The sequence below is a fragment of the Sitophilus oryzae genome, unplaced genomic scaffold (genome assembly GCF_002938485.1).
Source record: "Sitophilus oryzae breed Bouriz unplaced genomic scaffold, Soryzae_2.0 scaffold_1498_pilon_pilon, whole genome shotgun sequence".
NCBI classification, from domain to species: Eukaryota; Metazoa; Arthropoda; class Insecta; order Coleoptera; family Curculionidae; genus Sitophilus; species Sitophilus oryzae.
This window is the reverse complement of record NW_022146167.1, coordinates 2,039,333-2,051,739: the sequence shown is the minus strand read 5'-3', so window position 1 is coordinate 2,051,739 and position 12,407 is coordinate 2,039,333. Positions and strand designations below refer to the sequence as shown.

The 12,407-nt window shown below is 30.0% G+C and overlaps 1 protein-coding gene across 1 annotated transcript; it reads right to left on the bottom strand.

Moving 5' to 3' along the window:
• Window positions 1–342: 342 nt before the first annotated feature.
• Window positions 343–6,677, bottom strand: LOC115877726 (phosphoacetylglucosamine mutase). The gene is made up of 11 exons (XM_030894013.1): window positions 6,462–6,677; window positions 6,297–6,367; window positions 6,100–6,229; window positions 5,555–5,691; window positions 4,401–4,593; window positions 3,718–4,036; window positions 3,304–3,396; window positions 3,035–3,192; window positions 2,776–2,968; window positions 2,591–2,714; window positions 343–1,315 (listed from the first exon to the last, which is right to left on the bottom strand). Exons 1-11 carry the CDS (start codon window positions 6,575–6,577, stop codon window positions 1,182–1,184), a joined length of 1,668 nt encoding a protein of 555 aa, XP_030749873.1. The 5' UTR covers window positions 6,578–6,677; the 3' UTR covers window positions 343–1,181.
• Window positions 6,678–12,407: the final 5,730 nt, after the last annotated feature.

The window sequence follows — 12,407 nt, the reverse complement described above, 5'->3', positions numbered from 1 at the left end:
AATCAGTTCAAATATTAAATTTACTTATATCAATTTTTCTTTCTTAATTTTGGAAGTATTTAATATTAAATAAATATTTTTTTAGTCTAGAAAACACAAGAAAAACGTATTTTAAAAAAGTTTTGATAAATATAACTAAGCAGTAAAATATCAATAATTGTCATAAATATGTTAATTTTCAAAAAACAGCAGTAAATAAAAAACAAAATACTTTCTAAAAAATTAAATGAAATATCAACTCTATGATGTTACGCTACTGAATTCTGTTATTTTAAAATATATTAGAAAGTATTTTATTTATTATTCTGAATAACAGAAAAGGTATTAGAGAAAACTATACCAAAAAACTTAAACAATATATAATTTTTAAAAGTAATAAAAATTTAAACATTAAAAGTATTTTTTGTTGATACATTTTGAGTTTTTTAGCAAAATATGAAATGAGGTACCAACAGAATTGAAAATAATATAAACATCATATATAAAAACTTAGATGTAAAGAAAATATCAACCAAAACCAATTATATACTTAAAAGTATAAACAAAATAATTGTGTATAATATTAAATAAATCAGTTTTAAAACCAATACATTATAATAACTCTATACAGTCGATACGTATACGAAATCAAAGTTAAACTATAAAAAAACACCCACCCAATCTCATGTCTACAAAGTGGCAAAAAAAAGTTTTTAAAAATATCCAAAAAAATCATGGCACAACAAATTCGATGAAAAAATATGAATTTAAATTTCAAACCATTAAGGCGCATTTTCAGGAGTCAAGTGAATTGATGACGTCACAGCAATTCAAAACAAGTCAACTGACTCAACTCATGTTAACGCAGCTTTAAAAATTATTTAAAATAAATAAACTTCCTGTACAATCATCAGGAAATATTTTCCTAAAAAGAAATAAACATGGTCTTTTTCAAATACAATCACTTTTAGGCTTAATAATAATATATTCATCCATACTCAGATTAATAAAACCTGTAGCTATCCTTAGATCGATAAATAATTAGTTATAATTATAAAACTCTCGTTAAGATGCTTTATTTATCTGAAGGTGGATAAAAATCGACCTAAATTCTTTTAAATCTTGTAATTTCGTTCAAAAAACGTTCTCAAAGTTATCGCCGAAAGTCTGGTACTTTGTATAAATTTTCGTCTTTTTTAAACTTATTGAGGTATTTCTGGGGGATTCCCGGTACCACCGGCTAATTCGAAAACTTTCTTAGCGACCTCTGCTGCCAATTTGTCGCAATCTTGACTCGTAGAGGCTTCAGCGTACACTCGAACCACATCTTCAGTTCCTAAAGAGAAGAAATAATATTACTTACAGTAGTTAAAAAAAAATAAGTAAAATTACAGTAAAATTTTCATTTAATGTGCGGAAATTACGTATTTTTGCGAAAATAACCAAAAAAAAGGCTTTTTGATAATAAAAACAAAAGTAGTTCAATGTTCCAACTTGTTTTTTATTGAAAAAATAGAACAAGGAAGGAAAATAAGTATTTTTAACGAAAATAACAAAAAATAGTCTATTTGAAAATATAAAAACTAGTTCAAATGTCCCAACTTGTTTCTTATTGAATAAAGAGACCAAGGAAGGAAAATAAGTATTTTTAACAAAAATAACAAAAAAAAATTGACAATAAAAAAATAGTTCAAATGTCCCAACTTGTTTCTTATTGAATAAAGAGACCAAGAATGGAAAATAAGTATTTTTAACGAAAATAACAAAAAAATAAAGCCTATTTGACAATAAAAAAATAGTTAAAATGTCCCAACTTGTTTCTCATTTAATAGGGAGACCAAGGAAGGAAAATAAATATTTTTAACGAAAATAACAAAAAAAAATTAAAGCCTATTTGACAAAAAAAAATAGTTCAAATGTCCCAATTTGTTCTTATTGAATAAAGAGACCAAAGAAGGAAATTAAGTATTTTTAACGGAAATAACGAAAAATAGTCTATTTAACAATAAAAAATAGTTTAAATGTCCCAACTTGTTTCTTATTGAATAAAGAGACCAAGAATGGAAAATAAGTATTTTTAACGAAAATAACAAAAAAATAAAGCCTATTTGACAATAAAAAAATAGTTAAAATGTCCCAACTTGTTTCTCATTTAATAGGGAGACCAAGGAAGGAAAATAAGTATTTTTAACGAAAATAACAAAAAAAAAATTAAAGTCTATTTGACAAAAAAAAATAGTTCAAATGTCCCAATTTGTTCTTATTGAATAAAGAGACCAAAGAAGGAAATTAAGTATTTTTAACGGAAATAACGAAAAATAGTCTATTTAACAATAAAAAATAGTTCAAATGTCCCAATTTGTTCTTATTGAATAGAAACCAAGGAAGGAAAATAAGTATTTTTAACGAAAATAACAAAAAATAGTCTATTTGACAAAAAATAGTATATTTGACAAAAAATAGTTCGAATGTCCCAACTTCTTTCTAATCGAATAAATAGACCAAGAAAGGAAAATAAGTAAATAATTTTTAACGAAAATAACAAAAAAAAAAGTTTATTTATTATTCAGAATAACATGAAGAACTATCTCTGAATGAAATTTAACCTTACCTGAAGGTCTTACAAAGGACCTGCCTTTAGGATACTTGGCAACAATGGCATCGATTTCAGCTTGAAGCCCTTCAGGAGTGACACATTTTCGTTCTGCATCGGTAGTAGTTATTACCGTGCGATCCTGTTAACAAATAGTTAATTTATTGTTAATAATATATTTTAAATAAAAACTAAATACTGACCTGAACTGTCACTTTAAGCAGTTTATTAGGCAGATCCGTATAGGCCTTTTCCCAGTCTTTAATATCCCATCCCCTATAATGCAATATCGTCTCCACCAATAACATATCAGAGATAGCATCACCCACTGTCTCGTTTATAATATCAATTATATTTATTAGTCTTTCTGTAGCATGTTTTTGTTCATCCGATAAACTAGAAAAATAAAATAAAAAAGTGTGTCACAATAGGCAAAGAAATATAATTTTTTTCAACGCTTACTTATTTGTTTCTAATGCTGTTCGAAGCTTCTCTTTCGCACTGTTCTTAAAAACTACAGTTCCATGGCCGTTGGCTTCAAAATATACACCAATATCATAACTGAGAGCTTTATGATGTAAGTGTTTGACGCCGGTAGGTACGCACGCCACTGGAACTTTCTAAAAATGATGCAGACATAAAAAATCAAAACTGAATATGAAATAAGAAATTATCAGTCAAAAATTTAACTAGTAGAGTTAAAATTCTGTTTCATACTGAAAGCAGCTTACCAGTTCATTGGTGATGTAATCAGTTGAGGCTCCATTGGCGTAGGCAGTTTGTACTAAACCTAACTTTAAGCTTATTCCAGTTTTTTCTAAAACCTAAAACGAAAATTATTGCCTACTAGCCCAAAATATAAATGATCAAAGAGACGAAGCAACAATATTGACAGAGATTGATATTTTAGTATTGTATACCGTTTTACGCCCTGAAGTGACGTCAAATTAATATTTATGTTGATTACAAAATATCGATAGAAGATCGCGTCTATGTATTATTAAACTCTATGGTTCATACTTGCGATGGTTGACGTAATTTCAGGGTCAACACAAGAACAGAAAAAGAGTTTTTTACACCATTAATCACTCTACCTCTCTCAGAAATGTTTACTATCAAAAAGTTACTATTTTCAACAATTCTACCTCTTTTAAAAATCCCGCTATAAGTGTAGCTATCCTATCACCGTCCATCAAATGAAACTTTTTATTCTCATCCAAGTAATAGTAAACTATCCTATCAGCATCGCCATCTACTGAGCAACATCTAACATTGGGATCCTGCGGTAATCCCGTAGGAAACTTCTGTTGAGATTTGACGAAATCAGCACCACACAGGTAGTTAAGTTTACCCGAGCCTATGATCTCGTCGTTGTACATGTCCACGATGAGGCTGCCCTCTAGGCCTTCCTTGAGGTACTTGATTTTTTTAGCACCTACCCCGTTAGCACCATCATATAGCACTCTGTCAACAAAAAATAAGCATCAAATACAGTGGCAGCTAGTGTATAAGAGCTGCAGAACCTTTTGATAATACAAAAAAGCTGTCTTGAAAAAAATTACCCAGATTTAGGGAAATTTTATTCTATCCGGCAACGTCGGATCTTGTACAGGGTTGTCAGCTTGTACGAGATGTATTAAATAACATTTAATAGCTTGTATTATGGCAATTTTCATTAAAATTATCTCAAAAAATGCAATTTTATTAAAATACAATTTTTTTCATTAATAGATTAGTATCTGAATTGAAACCAGCTAAATATATGCTTAATATTAAAGTAAACGAATACTGTTGTTATTTTTATATTAGAATTTATGCTAAAACATACCTGTTTACATAGTTGCCATTGTTAAAATTTTGTCCCCTAACTTTCTTAAAGGCGTTTGTTAATTTTTTGTAGTACCCATCTTCAGTCGGCTGGCCGTAGGCTCTACGAGTATTTTTACACACGACAAAATAATGCAATTGAGGTGTGGTTACAATACCATAGTCTACAGGTTTACCGCCCATGGCTAATACACCTATAAAAAATCATATCAATTAATATCTAGATGTCCTAACCAATAACATGATTTAAAAATTGCATATAATCGAAAAAAAGTATCATAGTGGCCTCTGAAAAGACAATAGTTGGTTTTAATTTCTCTTACTACTAAAAAATTGGCATAAAAACTTGTCAGAAATTACTATTTAATTGAAAGAATTTCAAAATTAGATTTGTGACGAAATATCTTAGTGTTCTTTAACTTAAAGACCAATTTTTATATCCATATTATGGAGGTAAACCTTACAAAAATTATCACTGCCACAATGACTTAGAATCGGCGTGCTTGAGAAAAATTTCCTAAATTTAAGTAAATTTTACTCTATCCGGCAACACCGGTGATTTCACAGAATTGTCAACTTGTGCGCAATGTATTAAATAGCATTTTGATTGCTTGTAATTGATTACCTACCATTCATTTTCATTAATAACTACTAAATAAAATTCATTTATTCATTTTAAATTATTAATGAAAAGAATCGGCGTGCTTGGGAAAAATTACCTAGATTTAAAGAAATTTTACCCCAGCCGGCAACGTCGATTTGGTTTTCACTAATTTTCATTTATTAATAAACAAAAAACATCAGCGTGATTCAGAAACACTACCCAGATTTAGTGAAATTTTGCTCTATCCGGCAACGTCGGTTCTTTTGCAGAGTTGTCAACTTGTGTGCAATGTATTACATAGCAATTGATTACTTGTAATTGGTTCCCATTCATTTTCATTAACTATTAAATGAAATGTTGATTAACAATTATCTGGACAAGTGTAATTAAATTAAAAATATAAATATTTTAACTAAGAGACTATTACACTAATATAAAATGACATATTGAGGTCAGCCCTACAGAAATTATGATCAATTGCCATTCTAAGGCCACTATAACACCTCTTTTTATTATATAGAATGTATATATAAAAAAAATCAATATCAAACCATCAATAACAGCTTTTGACAGGTGTAGACTACTCGGCCTTGTATCTTTTCCTATAACAATCTCAGGCCTATCGTTCATATTCTCAATGTTATATTCAGCAATAATATCATTTATTACATTTTCCAGCTTATCATCTCTAAAAATAACAAAAAAATCAAGTTTTTGGTTTGGTTTGGATGTATGTATCTTGAAACAGAAAAAATATTTCATAATTATTATTATTTTTTAAATATACATATCTGATCTTGGTATCTGATAAACAAAAATCTAGGGATTTAGATAAGCATTAAGTATTTTCAAACATATTGTTTCCCAAAAATTAATAACAGAATTTAATCTTAGAAAGGATTAACAAAATTACAGATTATTTTTTTAAAAAATCCTGATATTGTGTCATCTAGATATCGATCTAATTCTAAATTAACAAAAGAAAATAGATACAATAATAGAACGTGCATTATTAAAGCATATTTACGTAAACTGACCCATCTGTTTGCACTTAGCAAACAAAACACCATTATAGCAATATCGAAAATGGACTTACGTTACATTTGCAATTTTAGTAGCCCATTTCTCCCAACTTTGCTCCAACATTTCTCCCATGGGATCAACAAGTTTCACACCATTGTCTGGCTCTGGATTATGTGAGGCTGTTATCATTACCCCTATCACAGCTAAAAATTAATTTTTGTTAAATTATTGATTTTTTTTCTAATATTATTCATTTTAATATAAACAAACCGTTTTTGTATCTGGCACGAAGGACAGCCAGAAGCCCCATACGGTACATCACGTACGACAAGTCCGTAGCCCTGAAATACATTAAATTAAACACAAAAAACTAATATTTTTAGGGTTGAAAGAAATAATAAAAATTCACATAACCTCAAATTTTCGAATTCTTACCTCGTACGGAATCCGGCGGTCCCGTAGGATATATCGTGCTTGATCGTCTTGGGATACATTTCTCTGGCGAAAGCGTACACCGTTCTGCACCGCAATTTATTATTGATATTAGCCATGGTACGGCTTTTTTGATGATAAAAAGGTACTAGAAAGTTGTTTTTGTGGAAGGCCGCGACGGGGAAGGGCGCGAGAGGTGCGGATTGCGCGGGTGCGACAGAGACGGAATGCGGCGATAAGAGAATTTGGAATGCGCGGTTGCCGATAGCGGTCCGAGAAAAATCCTTGAAGATAAATTTTATTGGTGATGAGGAGGAGAAAAATACAAAGAATTATCTAAAGTATGTCAGTGGTTTATTGGTTTATTAAGATGATAACATAATGAATATGTTTATTGTTTGTGTTGTAGTAAGTGAGATAATAAACGCCACCGATTTATTTTGTAAAATCGACAAAAAAAACATCGGAATTATTATTTATTTATAGCATAATTATCAGTAATTAATTATTAATCAGAGCTGCAACAAGTCTTAAGTCAAATGCAACATAAAGTTCACACACAAATGATTTAAGTTATTTTAAATCTTTGACTTAAATCATTTTATTTCAAGTCAAGTCATGAAGTCAAGTCATTTTTGTAAAGACTTATACAACCAATATAACGTTTTTAAGTCATTTCTTTGAATAAGAAGACTAAGGAAGGAGCATATCAAAAATCTTCGGTACACCGCGATGGGCCTCAAATATGGCCGACTTAAATTCCGGTTTATCAGTGTCGTTCTAATTTTATTTAAAAAATGTAAAACTATGATGTAGGGTAGACGTGGGGTAGTCGTCAATAATTTGTTGTTTTATTTTACGTTGTGAATAAATGTTGGTAGTTATTAAAATTGTTATAAAAATATATAATTCTAATAAAAATAGATAACTTATAATAAGTATTTATTAACACAAACATCCGATACGCTACTGAAGCAGGTAAGTCAAATTAACTTATCTAAATACTTTGACATCTAATCTTTGACAAGTAATAAATAAAAGCTAAAATGCAAGAAAAATATATAATTTAGTTAATTTAAGTGAATTTCATAAATGATCGGTTTACTACACGTATGTATATTATATAGTCACTTACTAGCGAAAAGTTGTTCCATTATTTCACTCAATTTTTGCCGAGATCTACGGCACGCTACACAACCAACTATTTTAGAGTCTTTTTCGATAAATCGCGATAATGTTACTATTAATTTAAGTTCTGCCACAATTTCCATCTAGATTTACTACCTTTATACAACTATCATTAGTAGAATAAATAATAAATAACATAAAATAAGCTCCGTAAAGACTGACAAATCCACAAAATTTCAAATCAAATTCAAATGCGTCAAATGAATCGTCAAACAGAACTGTCAAGGATCCCCACCCTAGAGTGCTTTTATGGTGCTTTTTCCGCCCACCATGCATGAATACATGGATAGCATTATGCTCCTTCCTTAGTCTTTTTATTCAAAGAGTCATTTTAATGATTTAAGTCTATATTTTTGACATAAATCGTGATAAACTGCAAGTTAAGTCAGTAAAATTACTTAAATCACTATAATTACCCTGATACCCTGGAGTCAAAACAACCAGATGTCCGGTTAATGTCGACATTACCCGGTGAATCTCGAGAATAACACACAACAAGCACACAACAAAACAATCAAAAACATAACCTAACCCAAACATTAACCGGAGATCGGACTGTAACCGTAACATATACAGGGTGTCCCACTTAAGATGGATACAAGCCAATATCTTGATTGTTTGTTGAGCGATCTTTTTCGTTTTTGGCAGGAGGCTGTATGGCTATAAGACGTACATTTTGTCCAGGGTAAGAAATGCGATACGACATAGACGTACGTTTTAATGGGGTTTGATATTTTTCGAGTCAAGAGTAAACTACCCTTAGGACAGTATTTATTTCCAATCTGATAAATTATATTGAATTCTCCTTATCCAAGATACTTATGTTCTAATTTTGATAAATATTGATACAGGGTGTGTTATTAAAATAAGACATTTTTATTTTTATTATTATTTTTTTAAGTACTTACGACGCCACTGGATAAAAAACTGGTTTAATATCAATAACCAATTATCAATTAATAATCGATTTAAGTTTTCAGATAGCTTCCATAATAATTAAGATACGATACAAAAAAACTAAATATATTTTCACTTTATTTTGTTTACTTTAAAAAATTGTTTTTAAAGTTTGCTAATACAACGATTTAAATCAATTAAGACACAGGACCCATGAGAACCTGCCTTACAGAGAAACCTGCTTTCAGAGAAATTTTTAACTACGTGGCAACGTCGCCTAGAAGAAGATGACTAACTAATCTATTGGGTGTTTCGGGTCCAAAATATTCACCTTTCACTCTTCGGCGAACTCGGAAGTTCAGGGTGTGTCACGGGGAAATACGTCCATTAATATAGCTAAAAGTAAAATTTATAGTCTAAAAAATTGAGGGAGTATGTACCTGGGAACAATCCTGCTAAAATTGTTTGAAGATATAGGGATATTTTCGGTTATACCGGTATCACTGTCTGTCCGATGAGTCAGGGAAGGTTTTGCCAAACAATATGCACAAAATAACAATTTTAAATACAGTAAAATTTGCCTGTGAATTAAAAATTAAAATGACAGACCCAATTGTTACACTCAGGGAACCTCTCATAGGACAGACTATGGTGCGTCTCAAAAGTGGCTCACCCCTATAACTTTTTTATTTTTTCAGATACAGAAACGAGATTTGGTATGTTAGTATATGACATAAATTAGGATTGATTGACGTATTCAATTGTTTTCGGTCACTTCCTGGTTCACCGGAAATGACTACAACTTTTAATTTTTAAATGGCACCGTTGGTATTTTTTTACTTTATTCGATAGAAAATGACACTCTGAATCGAATGACATATCATATGTCAATTTTTGACATTCTCGCTTAAACAAAAATTGTATTTTAAATTTAAATCTAGAGTGCCATGGCTGTGTTAAAAACACTAATTTTTAATCAAGGAGCTTTGGAAAAATAGATTTGATCGTCTAATGTTTTTCGTGTCTTGTCCCGGCCCAAGATGGCCCCAAAAAGATGCCCAGATCGTATTTTTTATTATATCTCAATTTTTTTCAAATGGAACAAAGGTGGCTCATTTGCATATTCGGAAAAAAGCATATTTTTACGAAGAGTTTGATACCACGCACTTGGTATGTCAAGTCAAATTTTCGTTATAAACCGCATGTTAAAATTTCTAATAAACCATATGCAAAAATGTCAAAAGTTGACATATCATATGTCATTCATAGTAAAAATATACCGAGTGTTCCATTTAAAAATCAAAAGTTGTTGTCATTTCCGGTGAAACAGGAAGTGACCAAAAACAACTAAATACGTCAACCTATCCTAATTTATGTCATATACTAACATGCCAAATCTCGTTTTTTTGCCCACTCTTTTCATCCCACTTTTGAGACGCACCCGGTATATAGATGTAAATTTCTCATTTTAGCTAAATAAAAAAAATAATAATGGTTCCTAACTTACACTTATACAGGGTCAGTCTTAAAATAAGTGCAAATATTTTTAGGGTAGTATATTTCAACTCCAAAAACACGCCTATGAGGTTTTTTTCGGAATTTTTTTTTTAAATTTGTTATTTTTGGTAATTTTAATTTTTAGTTAAAAAACATAATATGTTCATAATATGGCAACATATGTAGTAGATTAAATTTACAAGAAAGAAACCCCAGAAATGTTTGAAATGAAAAAATCTTTTTTTTTTGTAATTTTCAAAATTAAAATATATCTCCGTTATTTTTGACTTATTTAAAAAACGGTAAAGAAAAATTATGTTTCTTTTATCAAGATCTACCAGCCTTTCAAATATCTGAACTTATTTAAGACACACCCTGTATAATTAGTTATGTGATTCACTGTAAATACAGGGTCAGTCAGAAATAAGTGCAAATATTTTCAGGAATGGTAGATCTCGATAAAAGAAACATATTTCCTCTTTACCGTTTTTCAAATAAGTCCAAAATAACCGAGTTATTTTTCTTTGAAAATTAAAAATACTTAAACGATTTTTTCTTAAATTTTGAGAAGCACCGGATCTTTTCTGTGGTTTTTTTCTTGTAATTTTAATCTACAACCCGTGTTGCCATATTATCAAGATAATATGATATTTAACTAAAAATTAAAAAAAATCAATATTTTTTTCAAAAAATTCAAGATTTTCAAAAATATTTTTTAAGATTCGCCCTGTATAATATTTCTAATTGTTTTCTAAGTACGTATTTAAAGAAAATAGAAAAATAATGACCCTGAATTTTATTCTATAAAAGCTCTTATCGTATGTGGTAAACCTCGCCGACATAATTTTTTCGACGCTCTTATATAGGGTTCACCCTGTATATGCATGTGCATATGTGATGCGAAAGACACAAATATACATTCATACATCCTGTCAATATTTATACTGGGTCCCGTCTTTACTTAAAAGCTGTATTTTTAGCAGGTCTACACAAAAACGAAAAAATGATATCTAAAAATGCGTTTTTATATTAAGGCGCGACACCACGGTCATAGAGTTTTTTTTATGGGTTTAATGCCATCGTGAGTCATCTAAAAGTTCTAAATCCGAATGAATTCAATTCCAAGGACGTTTTTATGGTTTAGGAGTCACTTATTAAGTGATTTATACGCACAGCTGTTTGGTTTAAATGCCTATTGTTTGTCTCATATTCCATTGTTGCAATAATTTAATTTGGTTTATAATATTGCAATAAATGAGCTGTATAATCTGACTCAATAAAATAATATGTTGCTTATTAGAGGCGTTTAAGTTTTTTTGTTGTTTTTTTTTATATATAGGATGGCACAGTATTCCGAAAATGCTCTATACTGGGTGTTCTAAACTTCTAAATGGACGTTTATTTCATTGACTAAAGAATACAAGGACCAATAACACCCGGGACCAAATTGTTACCATGTCTCCAAACAGTGCCCTGCTACATATTTTTCTCAACTTTGCTGCCTGAAAAGATATTTTTATTTTTTATAAACGTTTTGTCTACGCCTATGGTGTAATCTGCTTATTTAGGTAGCATCATACTAATTAATTAATTATTAAAAAAACGTATTAAAATGTTAACAAAAGGTACAAAACTAGTATCGACGTATAGCACATATCATGTACAGGGTGGGTCAAATTCGACGCTTTTAAATGGAAACACCCTTTTCTATAGGAGATAGACAAAAACTAATATCGGTGTCTGGAGCCCAATTTTTGTCAAAAACATGATGGTGAAAACCGCATATCGATATCTGTTACCGTTTCGGAGTTACGGGGTGTTTTTCAAAAATATGCATTTCTAACAAATCGCTGTAACTTTTTTGCTAGGGAAAATTTTGTATTTTTATGAAAACATTTCCAATGCACCTTTTTACGTAGAATTTAATGGTTTAAGTATAATTTTTTTAAAATTAATAATTTAAGAATTATCAACAGAAAATTTGATTTTTGAAAAGAATTTAAAATTACCTTTCCAAAAATATAACCCACTTGATATTTTGCTCGATTCCTCTTCGAGATATAGAGTATATATAAAAATTCACCCACTTTAAATAAGTAGGCTTTGAACGGCATCGGCTGTAATGCAAAAAAATTCTAGCTGTGAGCATCAGTTAAAACGAAAATAATATTTGCTATGAGAGATGCAGAATTTTATAACAATTTAAACTATATTTAACCAACATCAACACATTTAAATTATATCTAATAACAATAAAAATAAATAGCAAACCAAGACTTGAGATTTTGCTACAGGTGTCCGACTTATCGACAGTCTTCTGTTATGGACAGACGGGGCAGTTTTGAACATTTCTCGCGGAATTCATTA